The following is a 12979-nucleotide window of genomic DNA, read 5'->3' on the forward strand; positions in this document are numbered from 1 at the left end:
ACTTTAAATATATTGTGCCACTCCCTTCTGGCTTGTAGAGTTTCTGCTGAGAAATCAGCTGTTAACCTTTTGGGAGTTCCCATGTATGTTGTCATTTTTCCCTTCTTGTTTTTAATAATTTTTCTTTGTCTTTAATTTTTGTCAATTTGATTACTTGATTTGATTACTTCGTGGACTTGGGTGGCTATTTCCTTTCCCATATTAGGGAAGTTTTCAACTATAATTTCTTCAAATATTTTCTCATGTCCTTTCTCTCTCTCTTCTCCTTCTGGGACTCCTACAATGAGAATGTTGGTGCACTTTATGTTGTCCCAGAGGTCTCTTAGAGTGTCTTCATTTCTTTTCGTTGTTTTTTCTTTATTCTGTTCCATGGCAGTGAATTCCACCATTCTGTCTTCCAGGTCACCTCTCTGTTCTTCTGCCTCAGTTATTCTGCTATTGATTCCTTCTAGTGTATTTTTCATTTCAGTTATTGTATTGTTCATCTCTGTTTGTTTGTTGTTTAATTCTTCTAGGTCTTTGTTAAATAATTCTTGCATCTTCTTGATCTTTGCCTCCATTCTTTTCCGAGGTCCTGTATCATCTTCACTATCATTATTCTGAATTCTTTTTCTGGAAGGTTGCCTATCTCCACTTCATTTAGTTGTTTTTCGGGGGGTTCATCTTGTTCCTTCATCTGGTACATAGTCCTCTGCCTTTTCATTTTGTCTATCTTTTTGTGAATGTGGTTTTTGTTCCACAGGCTGCTGGACTGTAGTTCTTCTTGCGTCTGCTGTCTGCCCTCTGGTGGATGAGGCTATCTAAGAGGCTTGTACAAGCTTCCTGATGGGATGAACTTGGGATGGGTAGAGGTGGGTGTTGCTCTGGTGGGCAGAGCTCAGTAAAACTTTAATCTGCTTGTCTGCTAGTGGGTGGGGCTGGGTTCCCTCCCTGTTGGTTGTTTGGCTGGAGGCAACCTAGCACTGGAGCCTACCCAGCTCTTTGGTGTGGTTAATGGCAGCCTCCAGGAGGGCTCACGCTAAGGAGTACTTCCCAGAACTTCCGCTGCCAGTGTACTTGTACCCGTGGTGAGGCACAGCCACCCCCCACCTCTGCAGGAGACCCTCTAACACTAGCATATAGGTCTGGTTCAGTCTCCTGTGGGGTCACTGCTCCTTCCCCTGGGTCCTGACGCACACAGTACTTTGTGTGTGCCCTCCAAGAGTGGTGTCTCTGTTTCCCCTTGTCCTGTCGAATTCCTGCCATGAAATCCTGCTAGCCTTCAAAATCTGATTCTCTGGGAATTCCTACTCCCGTTGCTGGACCCCCAGCTTGGGAAGCCTGACGTGGGGCTCAGAACCTTCACTCCAGTGGGTGGACTTCTGTGGTATAATTGTTGTCCAGTTTGTGAGTCACCCACCCAGTGGTTATGGGATTTGATTTTATTGTGACTGCGCCCCTCATACCATCTCATTGCAGCTTCTCCTTTGTCTTTGGATGTGGGGTATCTTTTTTGGTGAGTTCCAGTGTCTTCCTGTCAATGATTGTTCAGCAGTTAGTTGTGATTCCGGTGTTCTCGCAAGAGGGAGTGAGAGCACGTCCTTCTACTCTGCCATCTTGAACCAATCTAAGATGGCTTTCTTAAGTGCAGTCTTTTCCTGAGATGGCTGCCTGCTCCCCTCCGCCTGGAAGGCCTTTCTCTGATCTTTTCCGTGAATAAACAGCATTTTTAAATCCATATTTTTTTCTTGGCTCCAATTAAGGACAAATGAATCAGTTCCAAGAAGGGCTGCAAAGGTGTGCAGTGGGTCTCATCTTCCACTGAGATTATTCATTAGCCTGTAACCTTTCCTCATCAGGACACAGAGAAAATGTCCATACCCATTGAACAAACTTTCCAAGGAGACCTTCCTACTCCAAATGGCAGTCAAGAAACCCATCCTCTCCACACCAGTGGGACCTCATTCTATTCAAAATCTATTACTGCTGGTCGATCCAACACAAAATCAAACCTGGGAAAAAGAGGATGCCATCATGAGCTTCCTATATTGGTTATTTAACTGCACAAGAAAATGAGTGGAACTAAGCCAAATACCTCCTTATCCTCTCTGAAAAACACATGCAGCCCATTTCTGAGTCTCCCAATATGTCCCATTAGGTGTCTGTTCAGGGGGCCAGAGCTGAAGTGCAGAGGATTGGAAAAAAACACCTTCTTTGGAAACTCTGGAAACACTGTCTTCTTGGATCAGATTGAGCACACATCAAGTCATTTCTGGTGGCCCCCTGTCCAAGGAAATAGGAGGCAGACATAATCCTGCTCAAGGAAAGAGGCAGGAGTGATTTGAATAATTATCTATATTTTAGACAAAATGGGGCATTCTATTATGTTATGCAAATTCAAATAATGGACTTTTTTATATGCACTACATCAGTTTACATCCTCATTATATCAAGGTTTCAGTGTTCAACCAGGTAATGACAGCTGTGGAAAGAGACGTGGAAGCTTGCTGCTGCATTCATTAATTTACTGTAAGTAACTGACCTAGTTAAACAGCCCTGAATATGACATAAAATTCATTGATGGCATTTATCCATGAATCCGGCTGAATTCCAGTTCTGTGTTTGTTACCTCATATTAAACATGACAACATAGGCACCAACACAGGTTACTGTAGACCCTCTCCCAGCTATTGTCTTGCAGAGAGATAAAGTTCTGTAACTGAGCCTCTGTTCACCAACATGGAAATAAAACACTGTACTGGAAAACGGTAATTAACTAAACTATCATCTTTGCAACAGCGGGTTCCAGGTGGGACTCATTAGAACTGACTTTGTTTGGAGTCTATTGGCTCCTACTTTAAGTTAGGCAGGAACAAAATGGAATGAGGGACTTTCCACATGACTGGGATGGCTGTAGGAAGTGATCTTCTATTACCGCAGACCAACCAGGTAGTAAATAAGACCCAGCTGGCTGGGAGAAACACCATAAACATGATCTTCTAAAGTGTTGCTCCAAAGAATTGCTCCAACCCAAAGGGCTGGGCTGGGGATCTGAGAGTAACAGCCGGGTATGAGCAAAGAAGCTGAACTTTAAGCCAATGAAGTGGTCTCAGGGGATGAGATGGTTAGTATTTCAGAACGTTAGACAAAGAGTCCTGATGAGCTTATTTGCAGATTTTGTAGGGGCAGACAGGGAAAGGAGGGAGCTAACAGACACCTCCCATCATACGTGGTAGCAGCAGGTACACACGGGGCGGAGAGACTTGCTCACGGTTACACAATTCTATGGTAAGTGGAGCACCAGGATGAGCCCGTGTTTACCCGGTTCCAAAACCTGAGTTCTTTTCCACTCATTTTCCCCTTGGCATGATAGTGTAGACCACTGGTTTTCATCCTTGACAGGACAGCAGAAGCACATGGGGAGCTTCTAGAAATTACAGTTGTCCAGATCTGCCTAATATGACCCTTTGGGGAATGGAGCCCAAGCATCTGTATTTCTAAAAAGCTCCAGAATGAATCACCTCTGATGTGCAGCCAGAATTGAAAGCCATTGATCCAGCTGCAATAGTTCCACAACAATTTAACATTAATAACATTTTCTTTATAGGATCCTAGACTGGTTCATTCATTCGATAAACACTTTCGACCTCCTACTACCAGAAGAGCTAATGTTCTTCGTGAAGCATCCATCTTGGTCCCTGGCACACAGAAGGTGCTCAATAGTTTGTATTCATCACCCCTTAATAAGAGGTCCCACCGTTCCAGAAACTGAGCAAAGTGATCGGAATGCAGAGGTGGAGAAGAGCCAACAGACTCAAAGCAGAGATAGGCAGGTAAACCATTAGTGGCAATTTGGAATCCCACCCAACACTCAATCCTGAGTGTTTACACAGGGAGGTAAGAAGGCCCGTGGAGATGGGCAAGGGAGGTTTTACAGAGCAGGGTGACGTCTGAGCTGGTTTTGAGCTACACGCTGGTGTACGGTAAGTGTTCAGTGCCTTCTTACTGAAAGGCCGTGAGTGAAGGGCTGAAACACACACTCACTGTCTTTACCCTCTTTCCCAGGGATCTGATATCAGCAGTGTAGCCATTGGGCCAGGATCCATTTTCAGCAGAAGCTCTGAGCCCCTCTGGTTAGGACTAACCCTAATCCTAACCCCTCTGCGGTTCAGAGGATGTAAATGCCTACCTAGGAGCCAGGATCCTGGCTCAGGGAAAGGATCACTGGTCTACATTCTTCATCCACAAACCATCTGGAAAGGCTAAGTAGGAACCCCTGCTCCTGCACACTCCTGATGTAAGGCCCAGTGGCAGACACATCATTACTCTCCCAGTTCTGCCACTGCTATTTCTGAGTCCCATTTCTCCAGGGATAGGGATACCTTCCTCAAATGTTGTTGAAGAGAATCAGGAGAGTTAAGAAGATAACATGGGAACCTGAGAATCATGTGGGGGCCTTGGAAAAAACAAAAAAAGGCCCAGGTTCAGCTCTGAATCCATGGGGTGGGGCTTGGGAATCCATATTTCTAACAGTGCTGCAGAGGCAGATTCCAGGCCTGGTTTGGGAAGGCTTCTTTTTTTTTTTTTTTTTTGCCATACGCGGGCCTCTCACTGTTGTGGCCTCTCCCGTTGCGGGGCACAGGCTCCAGACGCACAGGCTCAGCGGCCATGGCTCATGGGCCTAGCCGCTCCGCGGCATGTGGGATCTTCCCGGACCGGGGCACAAACCCATATCCCCTGCATCAGCCAGTGGACTCTCAACCACTGCACCACCAGGGAAGCCCCCTTGGGAAGGCTTCTTAATCTCTCCCCATCTGAGAAGCAACAACAGTGGTGGTGGTGATGACTATGACAATGACAATGACCAGACCAGCTGCCACGTTGTGAGCTGGCCTATGGAGAGGCCCATGTGCAAAGATGTCAATGATGGCCTCTGGCAAACAGCCAGTGAGGACATGAGGCCTTCAGCCCAATGGCCCATAAGGAAATGAATCCTGACCACAAAAACAACCATGTGACTGAGCTTGGAAGTGGATCTGTCCCCAGTATAGCCTTCAGATGAGACCCCAACCCTGGTCAATAACTTGATTACATCCTTGTGAGAGACCTTGAGACAGAAGACCCAGCTAAGCTATGCTTCCATTTCTGACCCAAACTCTGAAATAATAAATATTTTACGTTTTAAGAAAAGAAAAGAAGATAACATGTAGTTTTCCTAGCACAGAGAAGGTGCCCTAAGATGTGACTCCTCTTCTTGCAGCCCTTTCTGCCCATCACAAGGTCCTTGGGAGGGAGCAGCCCCTTGGCCACCATTCAACAAAACCGTTCCCATGGGTCAGCTGCTACTTAAGGCAATTTACACACCATCCCTTGTTGAACCTCAGAGTGACACTGTGGGGTTAGCATAAATGAAGAGGGCAAAGGTGCAGGAGAGAAAGTCTCTACATGGAGTTGAAGAAGCACTGGAAGATGGAGGCAGGGAAAGGTGTACATTTGAGGGGAGTGTCCTTAGCAACAAATCTCCCATGGAGCACAGGAGTGTGTTGTGGGCGTTTGCAGACAGAAGCTGGACCACTGGCCAGAAAAGAGGGGCTTGGCTGCTGCTTCACCCCTGCTGCCTGGCCACCCCGGCCTCTGTCAGCCCCTGACAGAGGAAGCAGAGACTGGGGGAGGGCAGGCAAGGCAGGAAGCAACAAGAATTCCAAGCTCCCAGCCTAGTGACAAATGATTCATCCCTCACTTCTCATGTCATCTCCCATTTGTGCAGTTCTCATCTTTATTTCATGAATATTTTATTCTCAGAGCAACGGCTCCACTTTCCCCATAAATCTAGAGGGTGGCTCTTTACTGCAACTGCGGAGCGGGATGCACTCACCTGCATTGGTTAATTACATAATCATCTGATTCCTTAGAAAAAATATGACCTCAAATCCACGTGAATATTAAGAGGTTGAATGCACATTACTACTCTTCCCGAAGTAGGTGTCTAAACTCTGACGATGTCGCAGCATAAGCTGTTAAATACGACTTAGGACTCCACCCAAAGACAGGTTTCTGGCTCTTAAGAAATACGGCCAATGCCCCAAAATGAAGCATTCTCAGCTCAAGCAGACACTCTCACCTAATTGCAAATGCTGCTCCATAAAATACAGGCAACCAGTGATACAAAGCGGTTCTGGATTAAATACCATCATTATTTGTCAAAGGTTTTCAATATATGCTTCTAAAATCTGTTGTTTCAACCCCTTTCCTGGCTCCTATTCCCTATGTGATGAGGTATAAACCCCTTGGTCTGGCATCTAAGTCCTTCAGAGCAAGTCCCTGCTTTGCACTGCAGCTTCCTCTACTCCCATCTCCTTGCTGATGCCCCAGAGCTCCAGGAGGTGTGATGACTTTGTCTGCCCTGTGCTGGTCACCCTGCCCCAAAACAAGCTCCAATCTCCTCCAGCTCGAGGATTAGTACCAATCCTTCAACACTCAGTTCCAACAAGCCCAAGCCCCAGGAACTCTTCACTAACCAGTATCCCTACCCTCTGTGACCCAACCATGCCCTGGCTGGGCTGGGTGCCCCTGAGCCCTTGATGGAAACTGTGGCTCATTCCAGGGTGGCCCTGACCAACGGATGACGGAGACCGCTTGGCTGACCTCTCTGCCATGTCTGCCCTCTCTGCCATGTCTGCCCATGTAGAGCTAAGCCGCCTAAAGCCAGGAACTATGTCCTTACAGGGATACTTACTAAAGAAATGAGGAAAGGAAGGGAGAAATTTCATTTGAAAAGCAGAAATCTATAAAAACAGGAGAAAGATGGAACAGTTCTTCCTTTTACCATGTAACACCCAAAATGGCTGGAGGAAAGGCAGCTACTGTGTTTTATTCAACCTGCCTCTACATCAACTCTCATTCCTATCCAGAAGCATGCTGGCATCCCCGGGCAGAAAGTTCCACATTTTCTAAGCAGGAATACTGTATTTCATTCTCTTGTGCCTGAGATCCTGGGCTTATGTAGAAGCCAGAAAGGAAGCTAGGAGGCTTTCCAGGCAAGAACGGAGCTGTTCCTCTCAGGGAGGTCATCCCTTGGTCTCCTGGTATTTCTCTCTTTTTGCCTCTGTCTTCTATGCCTCTCCAGTGATCCCCCCCACCACCTCTCTCTCTCACACACACAGCCCCTTTGACAATTCATTCTGGGCTGTCCAGGCTGGATCTGGCGCTAGATACTGAACCAGGGGATGTGAAGAGACAGTGACTAGAAGCAACAAGGATGGACTCACAAGGGACATTCTGGGTCTGAGCCTGTGTTGTCTGGTCTCCACACTGCTCACAGCAGCCCAGAATGATGCCTCCATGACAGTGCAATGCTCACCCAGCTGGAAAAGCTGTCCTCCTCCCCTAATCAAAGGGACATTTGTATAGAGGGACATTTGCTGTAAACGTCATTGAAGATTTTCCAGTAGCAAAAGAAGCTTGGCAATCATGAGAAAGAAAAACGGAGCTGGAGGAATCAGGCTCCCTGACTTCAGACTATATTACAAAGCTACAGTAATGAAGACAGTATGGTACTGGCACAAAAACAGAAATATAGATCAATGGAACAGGATAGAAAGCCCAGAGATAAACCCATGCACCTATGGTCACCTTATCTTTGATAAAGGAGACAAGAATATACAGTGTAGAAAAGACACCCTCTTCAATAAGTGGTGCTGGGAAAACTGGACAGCTACATGTAAAAGAATGAAATTAGAACACTCCCTAACACCATACACAAAAATAAACTCAAAATGGATTAAAGACCTAAATGTAAAGCCAGACATCATCAAACTCTTAGAGGAAAACAGGCAGAACACTCTATGACATAAATCACAGCAAGACCCACCTCCTAGAGGAATGGAAATAAAAACAAAAATAAACAAATGGGACCTAATGAAACTTCAAAGCTTTTGCACAGCAAAGGAAACCATAAACAAGACCAAAAGACAACCCTCAGAATGGGAGAAAATATTTGCAAATGAAGCAACTGACAAAGGATTAATCTCCAAAATTTACAAGCAACTCATGCAGCTCAATATCAAAAAAACAAACAACCCAAGCCAAAAATGGGCAGAAGACCTAAATAGACATTTCTCCAAAGAAGATATACAGACTGCCAACAAACACATGAAAGAATGCTCAACATCATTAATCACTAGAGAAATGCAAATCAAAACTACAATGAGATATCATCTCACACCAGTCAGAATGGCCATCATCAAAAAATCTAGAAACAATAAATGCTGGAGAGGGTGTGGAGAAAAGGGAGCCCTCTTGCACTGTTGGTGGGAATGTAAATTGATACAGCCACTGTGGAGACAGTATGGAGGTTCCTTAAAAAACTACAAATAGAACTACGATACAACCCAGCAATCCCACTACTGGGCATACACCCTGAGAAAACCATAATTCAAGAAGAGTCATGTACCAAAATGTTCATTGCAGCTCTACTTACAATAGCCAGGACATGGAAGCAACCTAAGTGTCCATCGACAGATGAATGGATAAAGAAGATGTGGCACACATATACAATGGAATATTACTCAACCATAAAAAGGAACGAAACTGAGTTATTTGTAGTGAGGTGGATGGACCTAGAGACTGTCATACAGAGTGAAGTAAGTCAGAGAAAAACAAATATCGTATATTGACACACATATGTGGAATCTAAAAAAAAAGAAAAGAAAAGAAAAGTAAATGGTCAGAAGAACCTAGGAGCAAGACGTGAATAAAGACGCAGACCAACTAGAGAATGGACTTGAGGATACGGGGAGGGGGAAGGGTAAGCTGTGACAAAGTGAGAGAGTGGCATGGACATATATACACTACCAAATGTAAAATAGATAGCTAGTGGGAAGCAGCCGCATATCACAGGGAGATCAGCTCGGTGCTTTATGACTGCCTGGAGGGGTGGGATAGGGAGGGTGGGAGGGAGGGAGATGCAAGGGGGAAGAGATATGGGGACATATGTATACGTACAACTGATTCACTTTGTTATGAAGCAGAAACTAACACACCATTGTAAAGCAATTATACTCCAATAAAGATGTTAGAAAAAAATAAAAAAGAAGCTTGGGACAGGACCATTAACTGTTCCTGTCAGTGGGTTTTCCTCAAATCTCTTCCTTCCTCCTCTCATATGGCCCAGGGGTGACAGGAGACCCCTGAGTCTGTGGGAGACTCCGCCCTTGCATGGCCTTACATGAAGGTATGCAGATAGCATGAGAGGAAGATGGAGGTCCTCAGAACATTTCAGACATGCTGAGTCAAACAGCAAGCTCTTTCCATCAAAATCTAAGCGTGATGACAGAGAGCTCACTGCCTGGTATGAATGGAGGGTCTGTCCTCACTCCCAGTCATGTCAGGGGCTCTGTTACAGACTGATGTATGGGGCTGTGGTCAGCCAGCCTTTCTAGGCTGCAGAGATGTTGGCCATGGTGATGCTGCCTCTTTGAATGCTGGTTCTGGTTACTTTAGTGCTTCTTGTTTGAAATTTACCCCTGTTTGTATCAACATCTTTTTTTTTTTTTTGCAGTACACAGGCCTCTCACCGTTGTGGCCTCTCCCGTTGCGAAGCACAGGCTCCGGACGCACAGGCCCAGCGGCCATGGCCCATGGGCCCAGCCGCTCCGCGGCATGTGGAATCTTCCCGGACCAGGGCACAAACCCGCGTCCCCTGCATCGGCAGGCGGACTCCCAACCACTGCACCACCAGGGAAGCCCTATCAACATAATCTTTAAGTGGAGCTATGACTCAAGAATTAGCTGAGGTATATGTATCAGGTAGTGACAGCCCTACAGTGGAGTGGCTGGGCTTGTGCTACAGTGCCTGTGTGCAGGTTTCGACCAGGAGAGCATCATTACCAAATGACGCTCCTCGCCACCCTTCCCTAGAGGCACTGGCTCCAGGAGAACTTCATGAAGACTCTACAGACAAGAAAAAAAAAATCGATCTTGAAGATGAGCAAAACCCAAAGAGCAGGAAGTGTGGAGGGCAGAATCAGCTTGTAGTTGGTACCCACGGGGAAGGACATGTGCCCAGAACCTAGAGTCAGAACAGAGCCCGAGTGGTCCCTGTGCTGGGTGTGCCTGGAGGGATGTGGGCAAGGCTGGGCCCTGCAAGGAGGAGGAAGAGAGGGAGAATGGATGATGAGGGGCGGGGGCCGGTCCTCCCTCCCAGGCTGGGAAAGCAGGGCCCATGACCCTTGATGAACCAAAGAGAACCAGGAAGGAATGCGGTTTCCTCTCTTACCCTACAGCTGGTCTCTCCAGGTCAGGGTGGAGGCACATGGGCGGGGCAGGGTAGGGAAGGCGCTGTTCATGCTGTACCCGCTCTATAGATAAATACACGACTTTAGTGGCCATTGCTGGCGCCTTGGCACTTGCTCAAGCGTGAAAACATTCCTTACATTTGTTATCTGGCTTTCAAGGCAAAATAAAACAATGATACCATCCCCCCTATAAAACATTGCTGTCTCCAGACAAGTGGCTTGGGTAAATACTAACTGGAAGAAAACCGCCCGCCGAGTGGCCCAGTGGGACTCTCCTGCCTCTAGGCTGCAAAAAGGAGAAGTAGGGCCCAGGGCACGGACCTCTTTGGGGGTCTCCTGGTGGCACCGGTTGCTGTTCCACCATAACTCCAGGGCGGCCACCAGGCAGGCGAGGAGGAGGCCAATGGCCAAGATGCAGAAGACCCCGGCGAAGCTGTGCAGCTTGAGGGACTTGCCATCCGCCTGGGCGCTGGCATGGCTGGTAAGGTCGCAGCGGCCCGTGTGTGGCCACCACTTCTGCTTGAGCACATCCAGGTCCCCAGTGTCCTGAAGCTCCAGGATCCTGCAAGATACAATCCACATGAGCCACAGCCCTGGCCTCACTGACACAGCCATGGGGGCCCTGGCCCCCTCCCCGCCATGTCGGCCCCTCCACAGACAGTGCTGAACCATCATAGTGGCTCTCTGCCTCAGCTTTTCCCTCCCAATCCATTCTCCACTCTGCAGGCAAAGCACCCTTCTCAAAACACTCCTCAGATTTTGTCACTTTCCTCCTCAAAGCCTTGATGTCCTCTCCCACCCTGTCCCACTGCCCATGGATGAAGTCCAACAGCAAAGTACATAAGGACCCTTGACATGGGATCCTGGGGCAAGCTCTGAGGATAAAATCAGGAAATACAGAAATGCATGATGCAATCACTCAGACTGTGGACCCACAGAAAGGCTTTCTTTCAAACGTCAATAACTATATCCTAAGTCTCTCCCACTAGGATTCATCAAATCATTCATTCATTCATTGATTTGAGGAGCATCTGCATTGTGCCAAGTATGATGTTCAACACTGCTGCAAGTATCGTCCAGAGCAGGGGTCCCCAACCCCTGGGCCATGGACCAGTAGTGGTCTGTGGCCTGTTAGAAACCCAGCCCCACAGCTGGAGGTTAGTGGCGGGTGAGTGAGTGAAGCTTCATCTGTAATTACAGCCGCTCCCCATCGCTCGCATTACCGCCTGAGCTCCGCCTCCTGTCAGCATTATGGTGAGTCATGTAATTATTTCACTGTATATTACAATGTAATAATAATAGAAATAAAGTGCACAATAAGTAATGCGCTTGAATCATCCCGAAACCATCCCCGCCGACCCTGGTCCATGGAAAACTTGTCTTCCATGAAACTGGTCCCTGATGCCAAAAAGATTGGGGAAGTGCTGGTCTAGAGATACTTACCCGGACACTGAAACAATTAGAGCAATCAACGTGGAGTCAGAAGCTGTGATCAATACAACGAAATGAAAGTAGAAGCGCTAAGAAAGGCACCCATTGGGAGGGTGGCCTGGACTGGAGGGTGAGGGGAGACCTCATCAAGGAGGTGAAAGGTAAGCATAAAATAGCTCACAGGGGTTTAGCATACCTGTGTGCCAGGAAATCGCCTAAGTGCTTGACAGTGTTTAACTCTCATGTCAACTCTTTGGAAAGGCTACTTCCCATTTTTATAGAGAAGGATATTGAGGCATAGAGAGGTGACATATCTTGGTTGGCAAGGACGGCATTCCGCAGGGAAGAGGAAGAGCCTTCCTGAGACTAGAACCATGGTTGGAAGTCTTGTCTAGGGTGAGTGTATGAGAAGCTAAAACGTGGCAAGTGAGGCTGTAGACGGTGGGTGAGGAGGAGGATGTGAGTTGAAGTGAATGAAACAGGCAGAGCCAAGAATGTGGGCTCTGGGAAGGTATGAGGGGAGCCTGGCGTTTATCCTGCTCACAGAGGTGGGGCAACGCCCCCTGCCCCCATATTCCCCAGGTCGGTGTCTGGATGGCAGTTCTCCTTTGTTGTAGTATTTCATGGACTCTTTCTATAATCCAGGGGTCTGGACAGGGAGCCCGTGGTAGCTGGCAGCCCCCGGGCTCCTCACACCGAAGCTTTTTTATTTGTGGAGGCCGGACACTTTTGGCCTGGTCCATGGTCATCTGTTCAGGTGACAACACCCTCGGTGGCCTCTCTGAGCCCTCTGGGTATGCACAGTTCAAGAGCAGTGGTTCTTGATGGTCAGGAGAAGCTCATGGCCAACTGGCCACTTGAGCAGACTCTGCCCTGGACCTGAATTGCAGGCCAGCTGTGACCACAGGCTGAAGCTGAGCTCTGTTAGCAATCATGGGCTGTGACTGTGGAGAGGGAGGGAGACAGCCCAGAGGGGGTTCCCTGCCCTGTCAGCACCTAGGGGCCAGCGTAGTGTGGCATCTCGCCGGCTGGGTACAGCCTGGCTCTGTGCAAAGAATCTGCACCAATCCCAGCTGGGTGTCCTCGGACAAGTGACTCGCCCCTACTAAGCTTGGCTTCCTCATCATTGCAGGATTGACCCATGATTACCGGGGATGAGTAGATCCTTTGGACCTCCGTGGCTTCCCCTGGGCAAGCACAGTGGCCGGCACAACTTGAGCCATCAAGGGATATTTGTTGCATCGATAATGTACGAATGTATGAACTGAATCATG

The 12979-nt window shown here is 47.6% G+C and overlaps 1 protein-coding gene across 2 annotated transcripts in view; it reads right to left on the reverse strand.

Annotated features, from left to right (window-relative positions):
- GRID1 (glutamate ionotropic receptor delta type subunit 1) overlaps positions 1-12979 on the reverse strand; it is a 666177-nt gene that overhangs the window by 8687 nt on the left and 644511 nt on the right. Inside the window, exons 15-16 of one of the 2 annotated variants that reach the window (XM_060125914.1) lie at positions 10596-10836; positions 10257-10337 (exon numbers count right to left, since the gene is read on the reverse strand). In XM_060125914.1, coding sequence (XP_059981897.1) covers positions 10257-10337; positions 10596-10836 — 322 coding nt within the window. Of the gene's footprint in view, positions 1-10256; positions 10338-10595; positions 10837-12979 lie in introns of those variants that run through there. The other variant, XM_060125913.1, reaches the window with a different exon arrangement.

The sequence above is a fragment of the Lagenorhynchus albirostris genome, chromosome 16 (genome assembly GCF_949774975.1).
Source record: "Lagenorhynchus albirostris chromosome 16, mLagAlb1.1, whole genome shotgun sequence".
NCBI classification, from domain to species: Eukaryota; Metazoa; Chordata; class Mammalia; order Artiodactyla; family Delphinidae; genus Lagenorhynchus; species Lagenorhynchus albirostris.